Below are 16275 nucleotides of genomic sequence, written 5' to 3' on the forward strand. Positions count from 1 at the left end.
CGTGTCGCAAAATAGCATTGCCATCTATGCAAATATACGCAATCGGTTTGTATAGCTGTATCAACAAACATCTAAATTAAGCTGTTTTATTTATTCCACCTATTTAAGTGTTATTTATTATGCTATATGGTCCAAGCTATCATGGTTAACAATCTTAAAATTATAAATAATGAATTGTTGTATATGTAGAAAATATAATGTCAGCTAAGAAAACAAATTCCCCGCTGCCTTAAATACTTTGGGACAATGTTTCGCAGCCAGCTGCATATAAGCTGCCTTTGAATCAATCTTCAAAGGCCATTTCGAGGAGAATCGATTCCATACATGAATTAGACGAGAGTTCTTAATACGTTCCAGCACTTCACTCGCACGTTTTGGGTCGAGAAACAGTTCGGAATGCTTCAATGGCACCTTGTAAAATTCGCTTATGCTAAATACTTTGAAGCCCTTACAACGTTTCGGATCCTTAACCATGAGTGTAACATTTCTTGTGCTACAAACCTCTTGCAGAACCCGCAGCAAGAGATTGTGTTCAGTTGAGTCGAATGCATCTTTTACCAAGGACTTGCGGAAATCCTGCAAAAACCACTTGGCAAGCTGATGTCCAAATCCTTTAGGTTCCAGGCCCAAAATACTATTGCTAATGCTCTGATTTGCCATTGAGCACGCATAGTTCAGATGCAAGTCCTCAAAAGTACGCAGCAGCATCACATCCGTATCCAAATAGATACCTCCATAGCGATAGAGCGTTAGAAGACGCAATAGATCGGACATGTGATGCATCAGAAAACTAAGTTGAATATAAATAAATATATAAGATTTAGCTAGTTTATATAATATTTTCTAACCTTGAGCGATAAAAATCGTTTAACTTAAGCCAGTCCGTAATGGGCGTATCTAGTATATAAGTCCCAATATTTAACTCTCGAAATTTTATATTTTTATAGCTTAATAATGCATCAATAATAGGCGCCGGTTTCTCCAGATATGTGTGACAAGCAAACAGCACAAAAACCTGAAAATTTGGATTATGCAATGCAGCCGATTCAATGGCGCAAGCTTGATGTGCCCTCATTTCATGAATATTATAAGAAATATCTGAATATTGGCTACTTTCTGAGAAGAAAATGGTCTTTCCGGGCGTTGGCTTTGAGCTGCATAACAAAATATCCTCTATTAGAGCATGAGCTATGTTAATAGGTGCGGAGTTGTTACTTTTTGAGCTGAGGTTTGATGTAAAATTTGGAAATTTGTTTTCTAACTGTGTTTTGTTAAATGTCGATTCTGGAACCTTTCGCTTATTGAAACTTAAGTTTTGATGAGTTTTATTAAACGAATTTACATGCTTGTTGCTCTGAGCACTGGATGAAAGCATATCCATAACTATTTTCTCAATTTTTACTGTTGAGTTATGTACTGGTAAATTCGTAATATTACACCTGAGCACCTTTTTGATGTGATCTTTGTTGAAAATATTGAATGATGAAATATTCTTAAAGATATTTTCAATTCTTTGTGTTAGGTTCTGATGTTGTTCCACTGTAGGTGTTGCAATAGGTTTTGCTGATGTGAAAACTTTATGCTTAGTTAAATTTTGGTGATCTCTGTTGAAGTATTTTGCCTGCATATTCTCTTTAGTAGTAGTCGATGATAGCATTTCTTTAAATATTTTATCACCGTGAAATATAAAATTTTGGGGCTGTAACTTTGACTCATTTGAAAGAATTATTTTGGATTCATTTGGTTTCTTCTCATTCTTGGAATTATATAAATGAATTATGTTAGATTCATTTGATTTTTTCTCATTTGTAGTTAAGTTCTGAGCTAGGGACTGTAATTTTGAAGAATTCGTCTCATTCATATTTAGGTTCTGACTTTGAGCCTGCAACTTTGAAGAATTTAAATGAATAATTTTAGATTCATGAAGTTTCTTATCATTCATTATATTATGATGATTTGTCTCTTGGGGTTTCGCGCTAATCTGCTTAGCAAAAACTTTCGGATTTGGGTTCCGAAGTTGTGGCTTAAAATTTTTTAAGCTAATCATATTGCTTACATTTGATGGTTTATGTGTATTGGATAATAGCACCGTTTGCATTTTTTCAGGTGCCTTTTCCTGTTTTAAGTTCTGCGTAGATCCGACAAGATTTTGACGATTAGTAATCATATTTAGATGATTTATCTGAACTGTTGGGGAAGCTTTTACATGGGTATTCCCGATCATTTCAGGCATTTTTAGCTTGTTGAGGGTCAAATTTTGGGTTTGCTGTTGTAGATTTGTAACAATGAATGAAGGTGCATTTTTATTATGAGTAGAAGAGCCATTTAAACTGTGTGAATGAATATTCTTATGTACTTCTGGTGAATTTTTCTTAGCAACATGTTGCTTTACGTGATCAGCTTTATTATATCCTTTTAGGGGTTTCGTCTGAGTTCCATTTTGAGTGAGTATCATATTTGCCGTTTTTAAGAGAATTGCGCAATGGGAATTGTTAAACTCTGAAACTTTACTCTTATTTACATTCCATTTGTCATTATACTTAGTAAACTCAATCTGATTTGCGGTCTCCTTTTTAGAGAACGGGTTGAAGGACACTATAATGAAAACGATGCCAATAATTAGAGCTAAAAAGAGTAGGCCACGTCCCCAGATTAGGCACGGCGTCACCATCTTTCTTATGAACATTACAATCCTGAGCGAAGGTATAAGTGAGACTAAAAATTGTAAATTAATTGTGAAGGGGATATTAAATTTCAATATCAATGATAATGCTCATGTCAGATTATTCAGCTGCATTTACTTAAGCATATATCGCTTTTTGTTCTGTTCTATTTCTAGACGATAAAATTGTGTCTGCAAAAAATTAACGAAACTTTAGACATGCACAGAAATAAACAATATTCACCTAAATATTTTCGTGTTGTTAACATATGTATTGTAGGATTATGAAATTATGAAGTGAATTTTTATACCCTAAACCCATTTTCAATGAGAAATCAGGGTATAATGGTTTTCTTAAAAGCAGGTAACAGGCAGAAGGAGGTGTGGCAGACCCCATAAAGTATGTATATTTTTGATCAGGGCGACGAGCTGAGTCGATTTATCCCTGTCCGTCTCTCTGGCCGTCCGTTCGTCCGGCTGCATGTATGAACGCGTCTATCCCAGAAAATATAAGATCGATTAAAACCCTTATCGAAAACTAGTTAGACTATACCTTTAGAGGTAGAGTCTACAAATTTTAAATATAGACTCATATGTATTTTATAGAATTTCGATTTTTGCTGTAAATTGAAAATTTAATGTCAATATCTAAAGTATGTAAACAAAATACAGTATGTATTTAATCTTTAGATATAACATTATTCAAAATACGTTTAAAAACAAATACAATTATTGAATATTAGCGATAACAAGAAAATCAGATGAGTTTTCGACAAAATATAAAATAAATCAGAGTATACAGGTAAAATTTCAAGCTTCTAGCTTTCTGGTGTTCATGGTAAACATAGAAATATGATAAAAATGAGAGCATACCCTCTACGCACTTAACGGCTAGCATACATAAAATAGATAACATGTGCGACATGTATGGACTCTCAAGATAGACAGATGAACTGTGACTCTGGCAATCGTAGCAAAAAAAAAAATATGTAAGAGAGTGCTGAGCCCTACCAACTCAGCGATAAGATAAGAATAACTAATATATCCACGCTGAGCCTTACAAACTCAGCAATAGAAGCACTAGATTTAAGGGCTGAAAATATGCATGAGTCTGGGTATATAAACTCAGAAAAATAAAGATCATTACAAAACTAAACACCATCATAGTCAAGTGTATTCATCTGGTTTACGATGTAGCTGCGTTCATACGGGCGGACTGGCGGACTGATGGCCATCAACATATACACGCTCATCAACCTAGTTAAGAACATATATATTCTTTATATACATGTACAGGTATATACATACATTTACACAAAAATATTTTATCCAAACTATATTTATGTGTTACTATACGCATCGTAGAATATTGCCTGACTGTCTGGACTTCATGTTTACAAATTCAATATTTGTTCACCTATTCTTGTTTGGAAAGTAAGCAACAGGTTGGAACATTCAATTTCGTAGAATAGAAGTGAAATGCACACTTCTATTGTTTGAATAGCTTATATAGGAAACGTATTTATTTTAGAAATATATTGTTTGAAACCGACTTAAATAAAATACATTAAAAGTAATCACCAGCTACCGCATACGTCCTGGGACAGTATTTTTCCGCATACTTTACATAGGCAATATTGGAGTCGACTTTGATGCGCTCTCTCCTGGACGCAATGTTCCATATGTGTATCATTAATGAATCCTTAGTTCTTTCCATAGTTTCCTCCAGGTACCTGGGCTCAGTGAAATGCCTCCACTCTTGCCAAGGAATTGAATAGAATGCAGTCGTATTAAATAGTCGAAAACCCTTGCAGCTCTTACGACCGTCTTCCATCGCCTTCATGAGGCTGGTACCACAAAATTTCAACAGAACGGCTGTCACAAGAGCTGGTCCATTTTGTGCATAAGCTTTCCCATTGAAATATTTTACATATCGCTCTAAAAATAGTTCAGCAACTTCATGACCTATTCCATCGGCTGCTAAACCAATAACAGCATTGCACAGGGAATAGTTAGATTCAGCTCCCACATAGTTCAGGGGTAATTTCTCTAAGCTCTTCAGGACAATAATATCCATGTCTAAATAGATGCCTCCAAACCGATAGAGACTTATGAGGCGGAGGAGGTCAGATGTGTGCTCCATTGGAAAGCTGTGTATTACACCAGCAGAATTATGCTACACTCTAAAAGGAAATCAACATGAATTTAAAACTTACCTAGAGTTAAGCAATTCGCCTCTTTTTACCCAATCTTCAATAGGAGTGTTCATAGCATAGTCCCTTAGATTTAGGTGACGAAAGTTCACGTTCTCATAGCTTGCGATGGCATCCACGAGAAGTTTTTGACGACCGACGAGAGGACGATAGGTGGGACAGGAAAACACAATAAAGGTTTGGAAGTTGGGATTATTCAGAGCAGCCGATTCTATGGAACAGGCTTGTCGAGCCGTCAGATTCATAATGTTGGATACCGAATCTGGAGAAATGCAGCTGGTCTCATGAAAGAAAATGCTGCGTCCTGGCGGAGGCTGCGAGCTCGAACATAGTATGTCCTCAATAACATTCTCAGTTGAAACAGATTTAGCTTTTAATGTATTGGATAGCTCCTTGATAGTGGATAGTATGACTAGGAATATTAGAGTAGCAGCCAGAACTGGTGTTACGAGACGTCGTCCCATCTTGTAAACATACTTCGACTCTTTCTTCAACATGATGAACCGATGCTGCTGGGGCTTTACGATACACTAACCAATAAGACCAATAATAAGGTTTACATATGTACATCTTGAATTTTACTAAATATCGATTACCGCCATTTAGTGTAGTCAGCTGTTTAATGTTTTTGTTTGCTTTAAACATTCTGGTATGAAAACTTTAAGAACAATATGCTGTAAAAATGCTTGATACATATTTTAAGTTCAGTGGGTGAAGCAAGTTCGCTATGATGATTTAGATAGGTAGATATAATGTTAATAATGTATCATAATGTTATTATACCCTGAACCCATTGAAAATGGGAAATCAGGGTATAATGGTTTTGTGAAAAAGTATGTAACGGGCAGAAGGAGGCGTGGCAGACCCCACAAAGTATATATATTCTTGATCAGCGTGACGAGCTGAGTCGATATAGCCCTGTCCGTCTGTCCGTCCGTCCGTCCGTCCGTCCGTCCGTCCGTCCGTATGAGTGCGTCGATCTCAGAAGTTATAAGAGCTAGAGAGCTGAAATTTGGCATGCATACTCGTGTGTACCATACGCAGTACGAGTTTGCTTTATTTTTTCGATAAATCGTCCGATAACTTTTTTATCGAGAATAATCGAAAAATTGATTTTGTTTTTTTCGCCTAATTTGAACATTTTCAGACCTGGAGTCTTAAAATTTGTGTTGTATATAAAGTTAATCGATACAAAGATTTTGTGATTTACAGATTTTGGATACCACGCCCCCTTCTCCCCCAATTTGCAAAAAACGCATTTCAAGTACTAGAGACTTGTGCTTTGGAATGTACACACATATTTACCATATGATTACACTCTGAAAGTTTCATTAAGATCATATGTTCACAAAAGAAATTATTCGACAAATAAATTCTCATAATATTGCCCACACTGCAGCGCAGCCCAAGCGCAGTCGCTGCTTACTGCGCAGTTAGCAGAGCGCAGGCTTATGCGTGCGTGTGGATGCATCTGTATGTATGTGTGCATAAAAGAAGTGCAGAATGATTAGAATATCAGATTAGAGGGTTCAGGGTATCTCCTAGTCGAGCAGTCTCGACTAGAGCTTTCTTACTTGTTTTTAAACTGTCTTTAAATAGGGATTTCTTATCGCCAAAATACAATAATAAGGAGAAATGCTCAGCTATCGTCATTGATTGCGGAAAATGAATGAGCTCCTAATGGATGCCTCGATATATTTATAAAAATATATGGTGTACCATTCGATAATTTTGCGATGAGTCCAATGCCAGATAGCTTTGCCCCGATTTCCTATTATGAATTCAGCGTATACAAAACTCCAAACTATATTTATAAACATACAATCGTCACTCTATCTGTTACTCTATGTGCATAGAGAATATTGCCTCACTGCCTGGGCTTCGTGTTTACAAATTCAATATTTGGTCACCTACTCTTATTTGAAAAGTAAGCAACTGGGTACAACATTAAATTTCGTAGAACAGAAATAAAATGCACACTTCTATTATTTGAATAGCTTATATATACATATATAGGAAACGTATTTACTTAAATGAAACACATTACAAGTAATCACCAACTGCCGCATACGTCCTGGGACAGTACTTTCCCGCATACTTTACATACGCAGCGTTGGATCCGACTTTGATACGCTCTCCACAAGAAACTTTGTTCCACATGTATATAATATATGAAACCTTAGTTCTTGCCATAGTAGGTACCTGGGCTCAGTGAAATGCCTCCACTCTTCAAAAGGAATTGAATAGAATGCAGTCTTATTAAATAGTCGAAAACTCCTGCACCTCTTACGAGTTTCATGAGGCTGGTGCCACAATATTATAACCGAACGGCTGTCACAAGAGTTAGTCCAATTTATACACAATCATACCCAATAAAATATTTTTGATACTGCTGTAAATAAAAATTCAGCAACTTCATGACCTATTCCATCGGCTGCTAAACCGATGATACCATTTGCCAGGGTATAAATAGATTGAGCTCCCACATAGTTCAGGGGTAATTTCTCTAAACTCTTCAGGACAATAATATCCATGTCTAACTAGAGGTGTGTTAAAGTAGGTGAATTACGCTGCTCCTCACATGAATTTAAAACTTACCTAGCAATTCGCCTCTTTTTACCCAATCTTCAATAGGAGTGTTCAGAGCATAGTTCCTCAGATTCAGGTGACGAAAGTTCACGTTCTCATAGCTTTCAATGGCATCGACGAGAAGTTTTTGACGACCGACGAGAGGACGATAGGTGGGACAGGAAAATACAGTAAAGATTTGGAAGTTGGGATTATTCAGAGCTGCCGATTCTATGGAACAGACTTGACGAGCCGTCAGATTCATGACATAGTAACGTGAATTTCTATAAGTGCAGCTGGTCTCATGAAAGAAAATGCTGCGTCCTGGCGGTGGCTGTAAGCTTGAGTATAGAATATCCTCTGTATCACTTTGATTTGAAGCAAATTCTGTTTCGAATGACTCTAAGTCAGAAATTTTGCTTAAACTTGTATAGAGATCCTGAATTGTGGACACTATAACTAACAGCATTAGAATAGCAGCCAGAGCTGGTATTACGAGACGTCGGCTTTTCATTAGCAAGATATTAAATTGCTGCTTTAGAGCTGCGATCATGATGAACCGTGCGGACTGTGCCTAAGCGCTTTACTAATTACCAACTGAGTCAATTGCGAATCATTCCGTCTATACAGCATACTGCACTTACAACAGTCAGTTTATTCAGCTGCTTCAATTTGTATAGAGTCTGAAGCTATAGCATTCTATGCCACTTCTCCAATATATTAACATGTGAATTATTAGTTTGTGTTATATATTTGGGGAATTCAAATATGTGTTTATTTCTAACCGTCAATTATTTAATTGCAAGTGTGTCAACGTTAAATGAATGTCCTTAGAAATAGTCACCAGCTGCCTCATACGTTCTGGGACAGTTCTTTTCCGCATACTTTACATACGCAGCGTTGGATCCGACTTTGATACGCTCTCCACTAGAAGCTTTGTTCCACATGTGTATCATAAATGAATCCTTAGTTCTTGCCATAGTTTCATCCAGGTACCTGGGCTCAGTGAAATGCCTCCACTCTGGCCAAGGAATTGAATAGAATGCAGTCGTATTAAATAGTCGAAATCCCTTGCAACTCTTACGACCGCCTTCCATGGCTTTCATGAGGCTGGTGCCACAATATTTTAACAGAACGGCTGTCACAAGAGTTGGTCCATTTTGTACATAATCTTTCCCATTGAAATATTTTTGATACTGCTGTAAAAATAAATCAGCAACTTCATGACCCATTCCATCGGCTGCTAGGCCGATGACAGCATTGCACAGGGTATAGTTAGATTGAGCTCCCACATAGTTCAGGGGTAATTTCTCTAAGCTCTTCAGGACAATAATATCCATGTCTAAATAGATGCCTCCAAACCGATAGAGACTTATAAGGCGGAGGAGGTCAGATGTGTGTTGCATCGGATAGCTGTGTATTACACCAGGAGAATTATGCTACACTCTAAAAGGAAATCAACATGAATTTAAAATTTACCTAGAGTTAAGCAATTCGCCTCTTTTTACCCAATCTTCAATAGGAGTGTTCATAGCATAGTCCCTTAGATTTAGGTGACGAAAGTTCACGTTCTCATAGCTTTCGATGGCATCGACGAGAAGTTTTTGACGACCGACGAGAGGACGATAGGTGGGACAGGAAAACACAATAAAGATTTGGAAGTTGGGATTATTCAGAGCAGCCGATTCTATTGAACAGGCTTGTCGAGCCGTCAGATTCATAATGTTGGATACCGAATCTGGAGAAATGCCGCTGGTCTCATGAAAGAAAATGCTGCGTCCTGGTGGAGGCTGCGAGCTCGAATATAGTATATTCTTGGTAACATTCTCAGTCGAAAGTAAGCCGTAAATTCCATTCGAAATAATGGAAGAGTCCTTGATACTAGATAGTACGACTAGGAATATTAGAGTAGCAGCCAGAACTAGTATTACGAGACGTCGTCTCTTGATGTAATCGCACTTGGACTCTTTCTTCAACATGATAAACCGATGCTGCTGGTGCAAAACAACAAACTTTAACCACTAACCTTACAACACAAAAGTCGACCATCCCAATCGAGCGACCCGAGCAATTACGAAGGTGTCAGGGATTCCAATGCTTCGATCATTCTGCGATGAGTCCAATATCAGCTAGTTTTAATTGTTTAATAATGTTCCATTGCTATTACTATTGAACTAAGAAAACAAGTAAGAAGGCTCCAGTCGAGAGTGCTCGACTAGGAGATACCCTGAACCCTCTAGGCTGATATTCTACTCATTTTGCACTTCTTTTATGCACACATGCATACACACGCACGTATAATCACGCGCTCTGCTGACTGCGCAGTTAGCAGCGACAGCGCTTGGGCTGCACTGCGGTGAGGGCAATAGCATAAGCATTTATTTGTTGAATAATTTCTCTTGTTGTAAGACTATCTTTATGAAACCTTCATAGCGTGATCATATGGCTCTGTATGGACATTCTGTATATTCCAAATCACAGTCTTTAATACTTGAAATGCGTTTCTTACAAATCGGTGGCTAAGGGAGCATGGTATCCAAAACCTATAAATGACAAAATCCTTGTATCCATCAACTGTATATACACAGTAAATCTGAAGTCTCCAGGTCTAAAAATGTTCAGATTAGGCTAAAAAAAAAAAAAAAACAAAACTGGTATACGAGTCTACATGAAAAATTTCAGCTTTGTAGCTCTCGGACGGACAGACGGACAGGGCTATATCGTCTCAGCTTGTCGCCCTGATCAAGAATATATATTCTTTATGGGGTCTGCAATGATTCCTTCTGCCTGTTACATACTTTTCACAAAACTATTATACCCTGATTTCCCATTTTCAATGGGTTCAGGGTATAACAAAATGAGAGTCAAGATTGTGACTTATTGAATTGAGCAATTTTAAGAACAAGTTAGTTAATTTATTTTCAATTCTTCTTGGCGATAGACGATAAAGTTGTGTAATCACAGTCGAATTTATTGCACAGACATGTTCACCAAACACAAATCAGCTTGAACAAGCAAGCGGAACACAACAAATACGTGTCGCGATTACAGCTAGAATAAACATGTGACTATATGCGTGTGGGAATAAGTGAAATTGAATTTGAGCGCAAATCAAGGTGATCTGATCTGATTTGAACGATGTTTTTATACCCTGAACCCATTTTCAATGGGAAATCAGGGTATAATGGTTTTGTTGAAATGTATGTAACAGGGAGAAGGAGGCGTGGCAGACCCCACAAAGTATATATATTCTTGATCAGGGTGACGAGCTGAGTTGATTTGGCCCTGTCCGTCTGTCTGTCCGTCTGTCCGTCTGTCCGTATGTATAAACGCGTCGATTTCAGAAGATATAAGAGCTAGAGACTTCAAATTTTTTTTTAAAATGTCCGTAATTACAGCGCGCATATCAAGTTTATCATTAAAATTCGATAACTCATCCCGATCTTTTTTATCGATAAAAAACCTTATCGAAAACCAGTTATAAAATTATATCTTCTACACCTTTATTGCTAGAGTCTCCAAATTTTATGTATGCTTACATGCAATTTATACAATTTCGGTTTTTGTTAAAATTTACCCCCCACCCTTAAATTCACCCCCTCACCCTCACTTTTGTAAAAAGCGTATTTCAAATACTAGAGACTTGTGCTTTGGCAATTACATGCATATCCATGTTATAATCATAATCTGAAAGTTTCATGAAGATCGTACGTCCATAAATTAATTAAACAATTAAGTTCTCATAGTAAGCGCACACTGCAGCCCATGCGTGTTTATGCGTGGGTGCTTGTGTGTGTATGTGTGTGTGTATGTGTATGTGTGTGTGTATGCGTTTGTGTATGTATGCGTGTGTGTGTGTGTATGTGTGTCTGTATGCGTGTGTGTGTATGTATGCCTGTGTGTGCGTACGTGCCTGTGTGTGTGCGTGTTTCTTGTGTAAGCTGAAAGACGCGAAAAATTATTGAAATATCTATTGCTCCAAGGGTTCAGGGGATCTCGTAGTCGAGCAGTCTCGACTAGAGCTTTCTTACTTGTTAATTAATATATATAGTAATATATCCACCAACAATACACACATCAGCACTTGAGGAAATCATAAAAACCACGCTCGCTCCCCATCATCTATAAACAAATCAATCAATCAATCAACAACAGATCACATTACACCCTTTTTGTGTACCCACAACCCCGCGGTAAGCATAATCCAAAGAAACCAATTAGGAGCGATTAGAGTTAACATAAACTGATTAAACCAAATACGATAAATAAAACCCTCTTAAAGCTCTATCTCTTCAAGATTGAGATCCATTTTATATAAGAGCACAAAAGCTCAACAAGTCCAAAGTCCAATCAACAAAAGCGAAGTCAGGCCTATAAAACATCCCCAGAATATAGCATAAGCAGTTCAATTCAGTGCAGCTCAGTTTAGTCTAGCATAGTAATTGTTCTAAGCGGCTTGTACTCCGTTATAGAACAAGTAAGAAGGCTCCAGTCGAGACTGCTCGACTAGGAGATACCCTGAACCCTCAAAGCTGATATTCTAATTATTCTGCACCCCTTTTATGCACACATAATACATATGCATCCACACGCACGCATAAGCCTGCGCTCTGCTAACTGCGCAGTAAGCAGCGGCTGCGCTTGGGCTGCGCTGCAGTGTGGGCAATATTATGATAATTTATTTGTCGAATAATTTCTTTTGTAAACATATGATCTTAATGAAACTTTCAGAGTGTAATCATATGGTAAATATGTGTGCACATTCCAAAGCACAAGTCTCTAGTACTTGAAATGCGTTTTTTACAAATTGGTGGAGAAGGGGGCGTGGTATCCAAAATCTGTAAATCACAAAATCTTTGTATCGATTAACTTTATATACAACACAAATTTGAAGACTCCAGGTCTGAAAATGTTCAAATTAGGCTAAAAAACCAAATCAATTTTTCGATTATTCTCGATAAAAAAGTTATCGGACGATTTATCGAAAAAATAAAGCAAACTCTTATATCTTCTGAGATCGACACACTCATACGGACGGACGGACGGACGGACGGACGGACGGACAGACGGACAGGGCTATATCAACTCAGCTCGTCGCGCTGATCAAGAATATATATACTTTGTGGGGTCTGCCACGCCTCCTTCTGCCCGTTACATACTTTTTCACAAAACCATTATACCCTGATTTCCCATTTTCAATGGGTTCAGGGTATAAAAATCGTTTAACTTAAGCCAGTCCGTAATGGGTGTATCTAGTATAGAAGTCCCAATATTTAACTCTCGAAATTGTATATTTTTATAGCATAATAATGCATCAATAATAGGCGCCGGTTTCTCCAGATATGTGCGACAAGCAAACAGCACAAAAACCTGAAAATTTGGATTATGCAATGCAGCCGATTCAATGGCGCAAGCTTGATGTGCCCTCATTTCATGAATATTATAAGAAATATCTGAATATTGGCTACTTTCTGAGAAGAAAATGGTCTTTCCGGGCGTTGGCTTTGAGCTGCATAACAAAATATCCTCTATTAGAGCATGAGCTATGTTAATAGGTGCGGAGTTGTTACTTTTTGAGCTGAGGTTTGATGTAAAATTCGGAAATTTGTTTTCTAACTGTGTTTTGTTAAATGTCGATTCTGGAACTTTTCGCTTATTGAAACTTAAGTTTTGATGAGTTTTATTAAACGAATTTACATGCTTGTTGCTCTGAGCACTGGATGAAAGCATATCCATAACTATTTTCTCAATTTTTACTGTTAAGTTATGTACTGGTAAATTCGTAATATTAGACCTGAGCACCTTTTTGATGTGATCTTTGTTGAAAATATTGAATGTTGAAATATTCTTAAAGATATTTTCAATTCTTTGTGTCTGTAACTTTGACTCATTTGAAAGAATTATTTTGGATTCATTTGGTTTCTTCTCATTCTTAGAATTATATAAATGAATTATGTTAGATTCATTTGATTTTTTCTCATTCGTAGTTAAGTTCTGAGCTAGGGACTGTAATTTTGAAGAATTCGTCCCATTCATATTTAGGTTCTGACTTTGAGCCTGCAACTTTGAAGAATTTAAATGAATAATTTTAGATTCATTAAGTTTCTTATCATTCATTATACCCTGAACCTATTGAAAATGGGAAATCAGGGTATAATGGTTTTGTGAAAAAGTATGTAACGGGCAGAAGGAGGCGTGGCAGACCCCACAAAGTATATATATTCTTGATCAGCGTGACGAGCTGAGTCGATATAGCCCTGTCCGTCTGTCCGTCCGTCCGTCCGTATGAGTGCGTCGATCTCAGAAGTTATAAGAGCTAGAGAGCTGAAATTTGGCATGCATACTCGTGTGTACCATACGCAGTACGAGTTTGCTTTATTTTTTCGATAAATCGTCCGATAACTTTTTTATCGAGAATAATCGAAAAATTGATTTTGTTTTTTTCGCCTAATTTGAACATTTTCAGACCTGGAGTCTTAAAATTTGTGTTGTATATAAAGTTAATCGATACAAAGATTTTGTAATTTACAGATTTTGGATACCACGCCCCCTTCTCCCCTAATTTGTAAAAAAGTACTAGAGACTTGTGCTTTGGAATGTGCACACATATTTACCATATGATTACACTCTGAAAGTTTCATTAAGATCATATGTTTACAAAAGAAATTATTCGACAAATAAATTCTCATAATATTGCCCACACTGCAGCGCAGCCCAAGCGCAGTCGCTGCTTACTGCGCAGTTAGCAGAGCGCAGGCTTATGCGTGCGTGTGGATGCATCTGTATGTATGTGTGCATAAAAGAAGTGCAGAATGATTAGAATATCAGATTAGAGGGTTCAGGGTATCTCCTAGTCGAGCAGTCTCGACTAGAGCTTTCTTACTTGTTATATTATGAAGATTTGTCTCTTGGGGTTTCGCGCTAATCTGCTTAGCAAAAACTTTCGGATTTGGGTTCCGAAGTTGTGGCTTAAAATTTTTTAAGCTAATCATATTGCTTACATTTGATGGTTTATGTGTATTGGATAATAGCACCGTTTGCATTTTTTCAGGTGCCTTTTCTTGTTTTAAGTTCTGCGTAGATCCGAAAAGATTTTGATGATTAGTAATCACATTTAGATGATTTATCTTAACTTTTGGGGAAGCTTTTACATGGGTATTCACGATCATTTCAGGCATTTTTAGCTTGTTGAGGGTCAAATTTTGGGTTTGCTGTTGTAGATTTGTAACAATGAATGAAGGTGCATTTTTATTATGAGTAGAAGAACCATTTAAGCTGTGTGAATGAATATTCTTATGTACTGGTATGTACTCTGGTGAATTTTTCTTAGCAAAATGTTGCTTTACGTGATCAGCTTTATTATATCCTTTTAGGGGTTTCGTCTGAGTTCCATTTTGAGTGAGTATCATATTTGCCGTTTTTAAGAGAATTGCGCAATGGGAATTGTTAAACTCTGAAACTTTACTCTTATTTACATTCCATTTGTCATTATACTTAGTAAACTCAATCTGATTTGCGGTCTCCTTTTTAGAGAACGGGTTGAAGGACACTATAATGAAAACGATGCCAATAATTAGAGCTAACAAGTAAGAAAGCTCCAGTCGAGACTGCTCGACTAGGAGATACCCTGAACCCTCCAAGCTGATATTCTAATCATTCTGCACTTTTATGCACACATACATACACATGCATTAACACGCACGCATAAGCCTGCGCTCTGCTAACTGCGCAGTAAGCAGCGACTGCGCTTGGGCTGCGCTGCTGTGTGGGCAATATTATGAGAATTTATTTGTCGAATAATTTCTTTTGTAGACATACGATCTTCATGAAACTTTCAGAGTGTAATCATATAATGAATATGTGTGTACATTCCAAAGCACAAGTCTCTAGTATTTGAAATGCGTTTTTTACAAATTGGGGGCGAGTGGGGCGTGGTATCCAAAATCTGTAAATTACAAAATCTTTGTATCGATTAACTTTATATACAACACAAATTTGAAGACTCCAGGTCTGAAAATGTTCAAATTAGGCTAAAAAAACAAAATCAATTTTTCGATTATTCTCGATAAAAAAGTTATCGGACGATTTATCGAAAAAATAAAGCAAACTCGTACTGCGTATGGTACTCACGAGTATGCATGCCAAATTTCAGCTCTCTAGCTCTTATAACTTCTGAGATCGACGCACTCATACGGACGGACGGACGGACGGACGGACGGACGGACGGACGGACGGACAGACGGACAGGGCTATATCGACTCAGCTCGTCACGCTGATCAAGAATATATATACTTTGTGGGGTCTGCCACGCCTCCTTCTGCCCGTTACATACTTTTTCACAAAACCATTATACCCTGATTTCCCATTTTCAATGGGTTCAGGGTATAATGAGAGCATACCCTCTATGCACTTAACGGCTAGCATACATAAAATAGATAACATGTGCGACATGTATGGACTCTCAAGATAGACAGATGAACTGTGACTCTGGCAATCGTAGCAAAAAAAAAATATGTAAGAGAGTGCTGAGCCCTACCAACTCAGCGATAAGATAAGAATAACTAATATATCCACGCTGAGCCTTACAAACTCAGCAATAGAAGCACTAGATTTAAGGGCTGAAAATATGCATGAGTCTGGGTATATAAACTCAGAAAAATAAAGATCATTACAAAACTAAACACCATCATAGTCAAGTGTATTCATCTGGTTTACGATGTAGCTGCGTTCATACGGGCGGACTGGCGGACTGATGGCCATCAACATATACACGCTCATCAACCTAGTTAAGAACATATATATTCTTTATATACATGTACAGGTATATACATA

At 37.4% G+C, this 16275-nt stretch overlaps 3 protein-coding genes and 1 pseudogene across 3 annotated transcripts; all 4 read right to left on the reverse strand.

Moving 5' to 3' along the window:
• Window positions 1–72: 72 nt before the first annotated feature.
• LOC108609667 (uncharacterized) lies at window positions 73–2726 on the reverse strand. Its single transcript, XM_018001391.2, has 2 exons — window positions 849–2726; window positions 73–790 (listed from the first exon to the last, which is right to left on the reverse strand). Exons 1-2 carry the CDS (start codon window positions 2684–2686, stop codon window positions 205–207), a joined length of 2424 nt encoding a protein of 807 aa, XP_017856880.2. The 5' UTR covers window positions 2687–2726; the 3' UTR covers window positions 73–204.
• Window positions 2727–3975: 1249 nt separating this feature from the next.
• LOC108620613 (alpha1,4-N-acetylgalactosaminyltransferase 1-like) lies at window positions 3976–5519 on the reverse strand. Its single transcript, XM_089464323.1, has 2 exons — window positions 4879–5519; window positions 3976–4812 (listed from the first exon to the last, which is right to left on the reverse strand). Exons 1-2 carry the CDS (start codon window positions 5370–5372, stop codon window positions 4230–4232), a joined length of 1077 nt encoding a protein of 358 aa, XP_089320449.1. The 5' UTR covers window positions 5373–5519; the 3' UTR covers window positions 3976–4229.
• An 883-nt stretch (window positions 5520–6402) lies between these two features.
• On the reverse strand, window positions 6403–8078 carry LOC149269680 (alpha1,4-N-acetylgalactosaminyltransferase 1 pseudogene; annotated as a pseudogene).
• Window positions 8079–8175: 97 nt separating this feature from the next.
• Window positions 8176–9817, reverse strand: LOC149269681 (alpha1,4-N-acetylgalactosaminyltransferase 1-like). The gene is made up of 2 exons (XM_089464322.1): window positions 8923–9817; window positions 8176–8856 (listed from the first exon to the last, which is right to left on the reverse strand). The coding sequence occupies exons 1-2, from the start codon at window positions 9420–9422 to the stop codon at window positions 8274–8276; spliced, it is 1083 nt and encodes a 360-aa protein (XP_089320448.1). The 5' UTR covers window positions 9423–9817; the 3' UTR covers window positions 8176–8273.
• Between the last annotated feature and the right edge of the window lie 6458 nt (window positions 9818–16275).

This window comes from Drosophila arizonae, chromosome 3, assembly GCF_054131065.1.
Source record: "Drosophila arizonae isolate 15081-1271.41 chromosome 3, UAZ_ARI_1.0, whole genome shotgun sequence".
NCBI classification, from domain to species: Eukaryota; Metazoa; Arthropoda; class Insecta; order Diptera; family Drosophilidae; genus Drosophila; species Drosophila arizonae.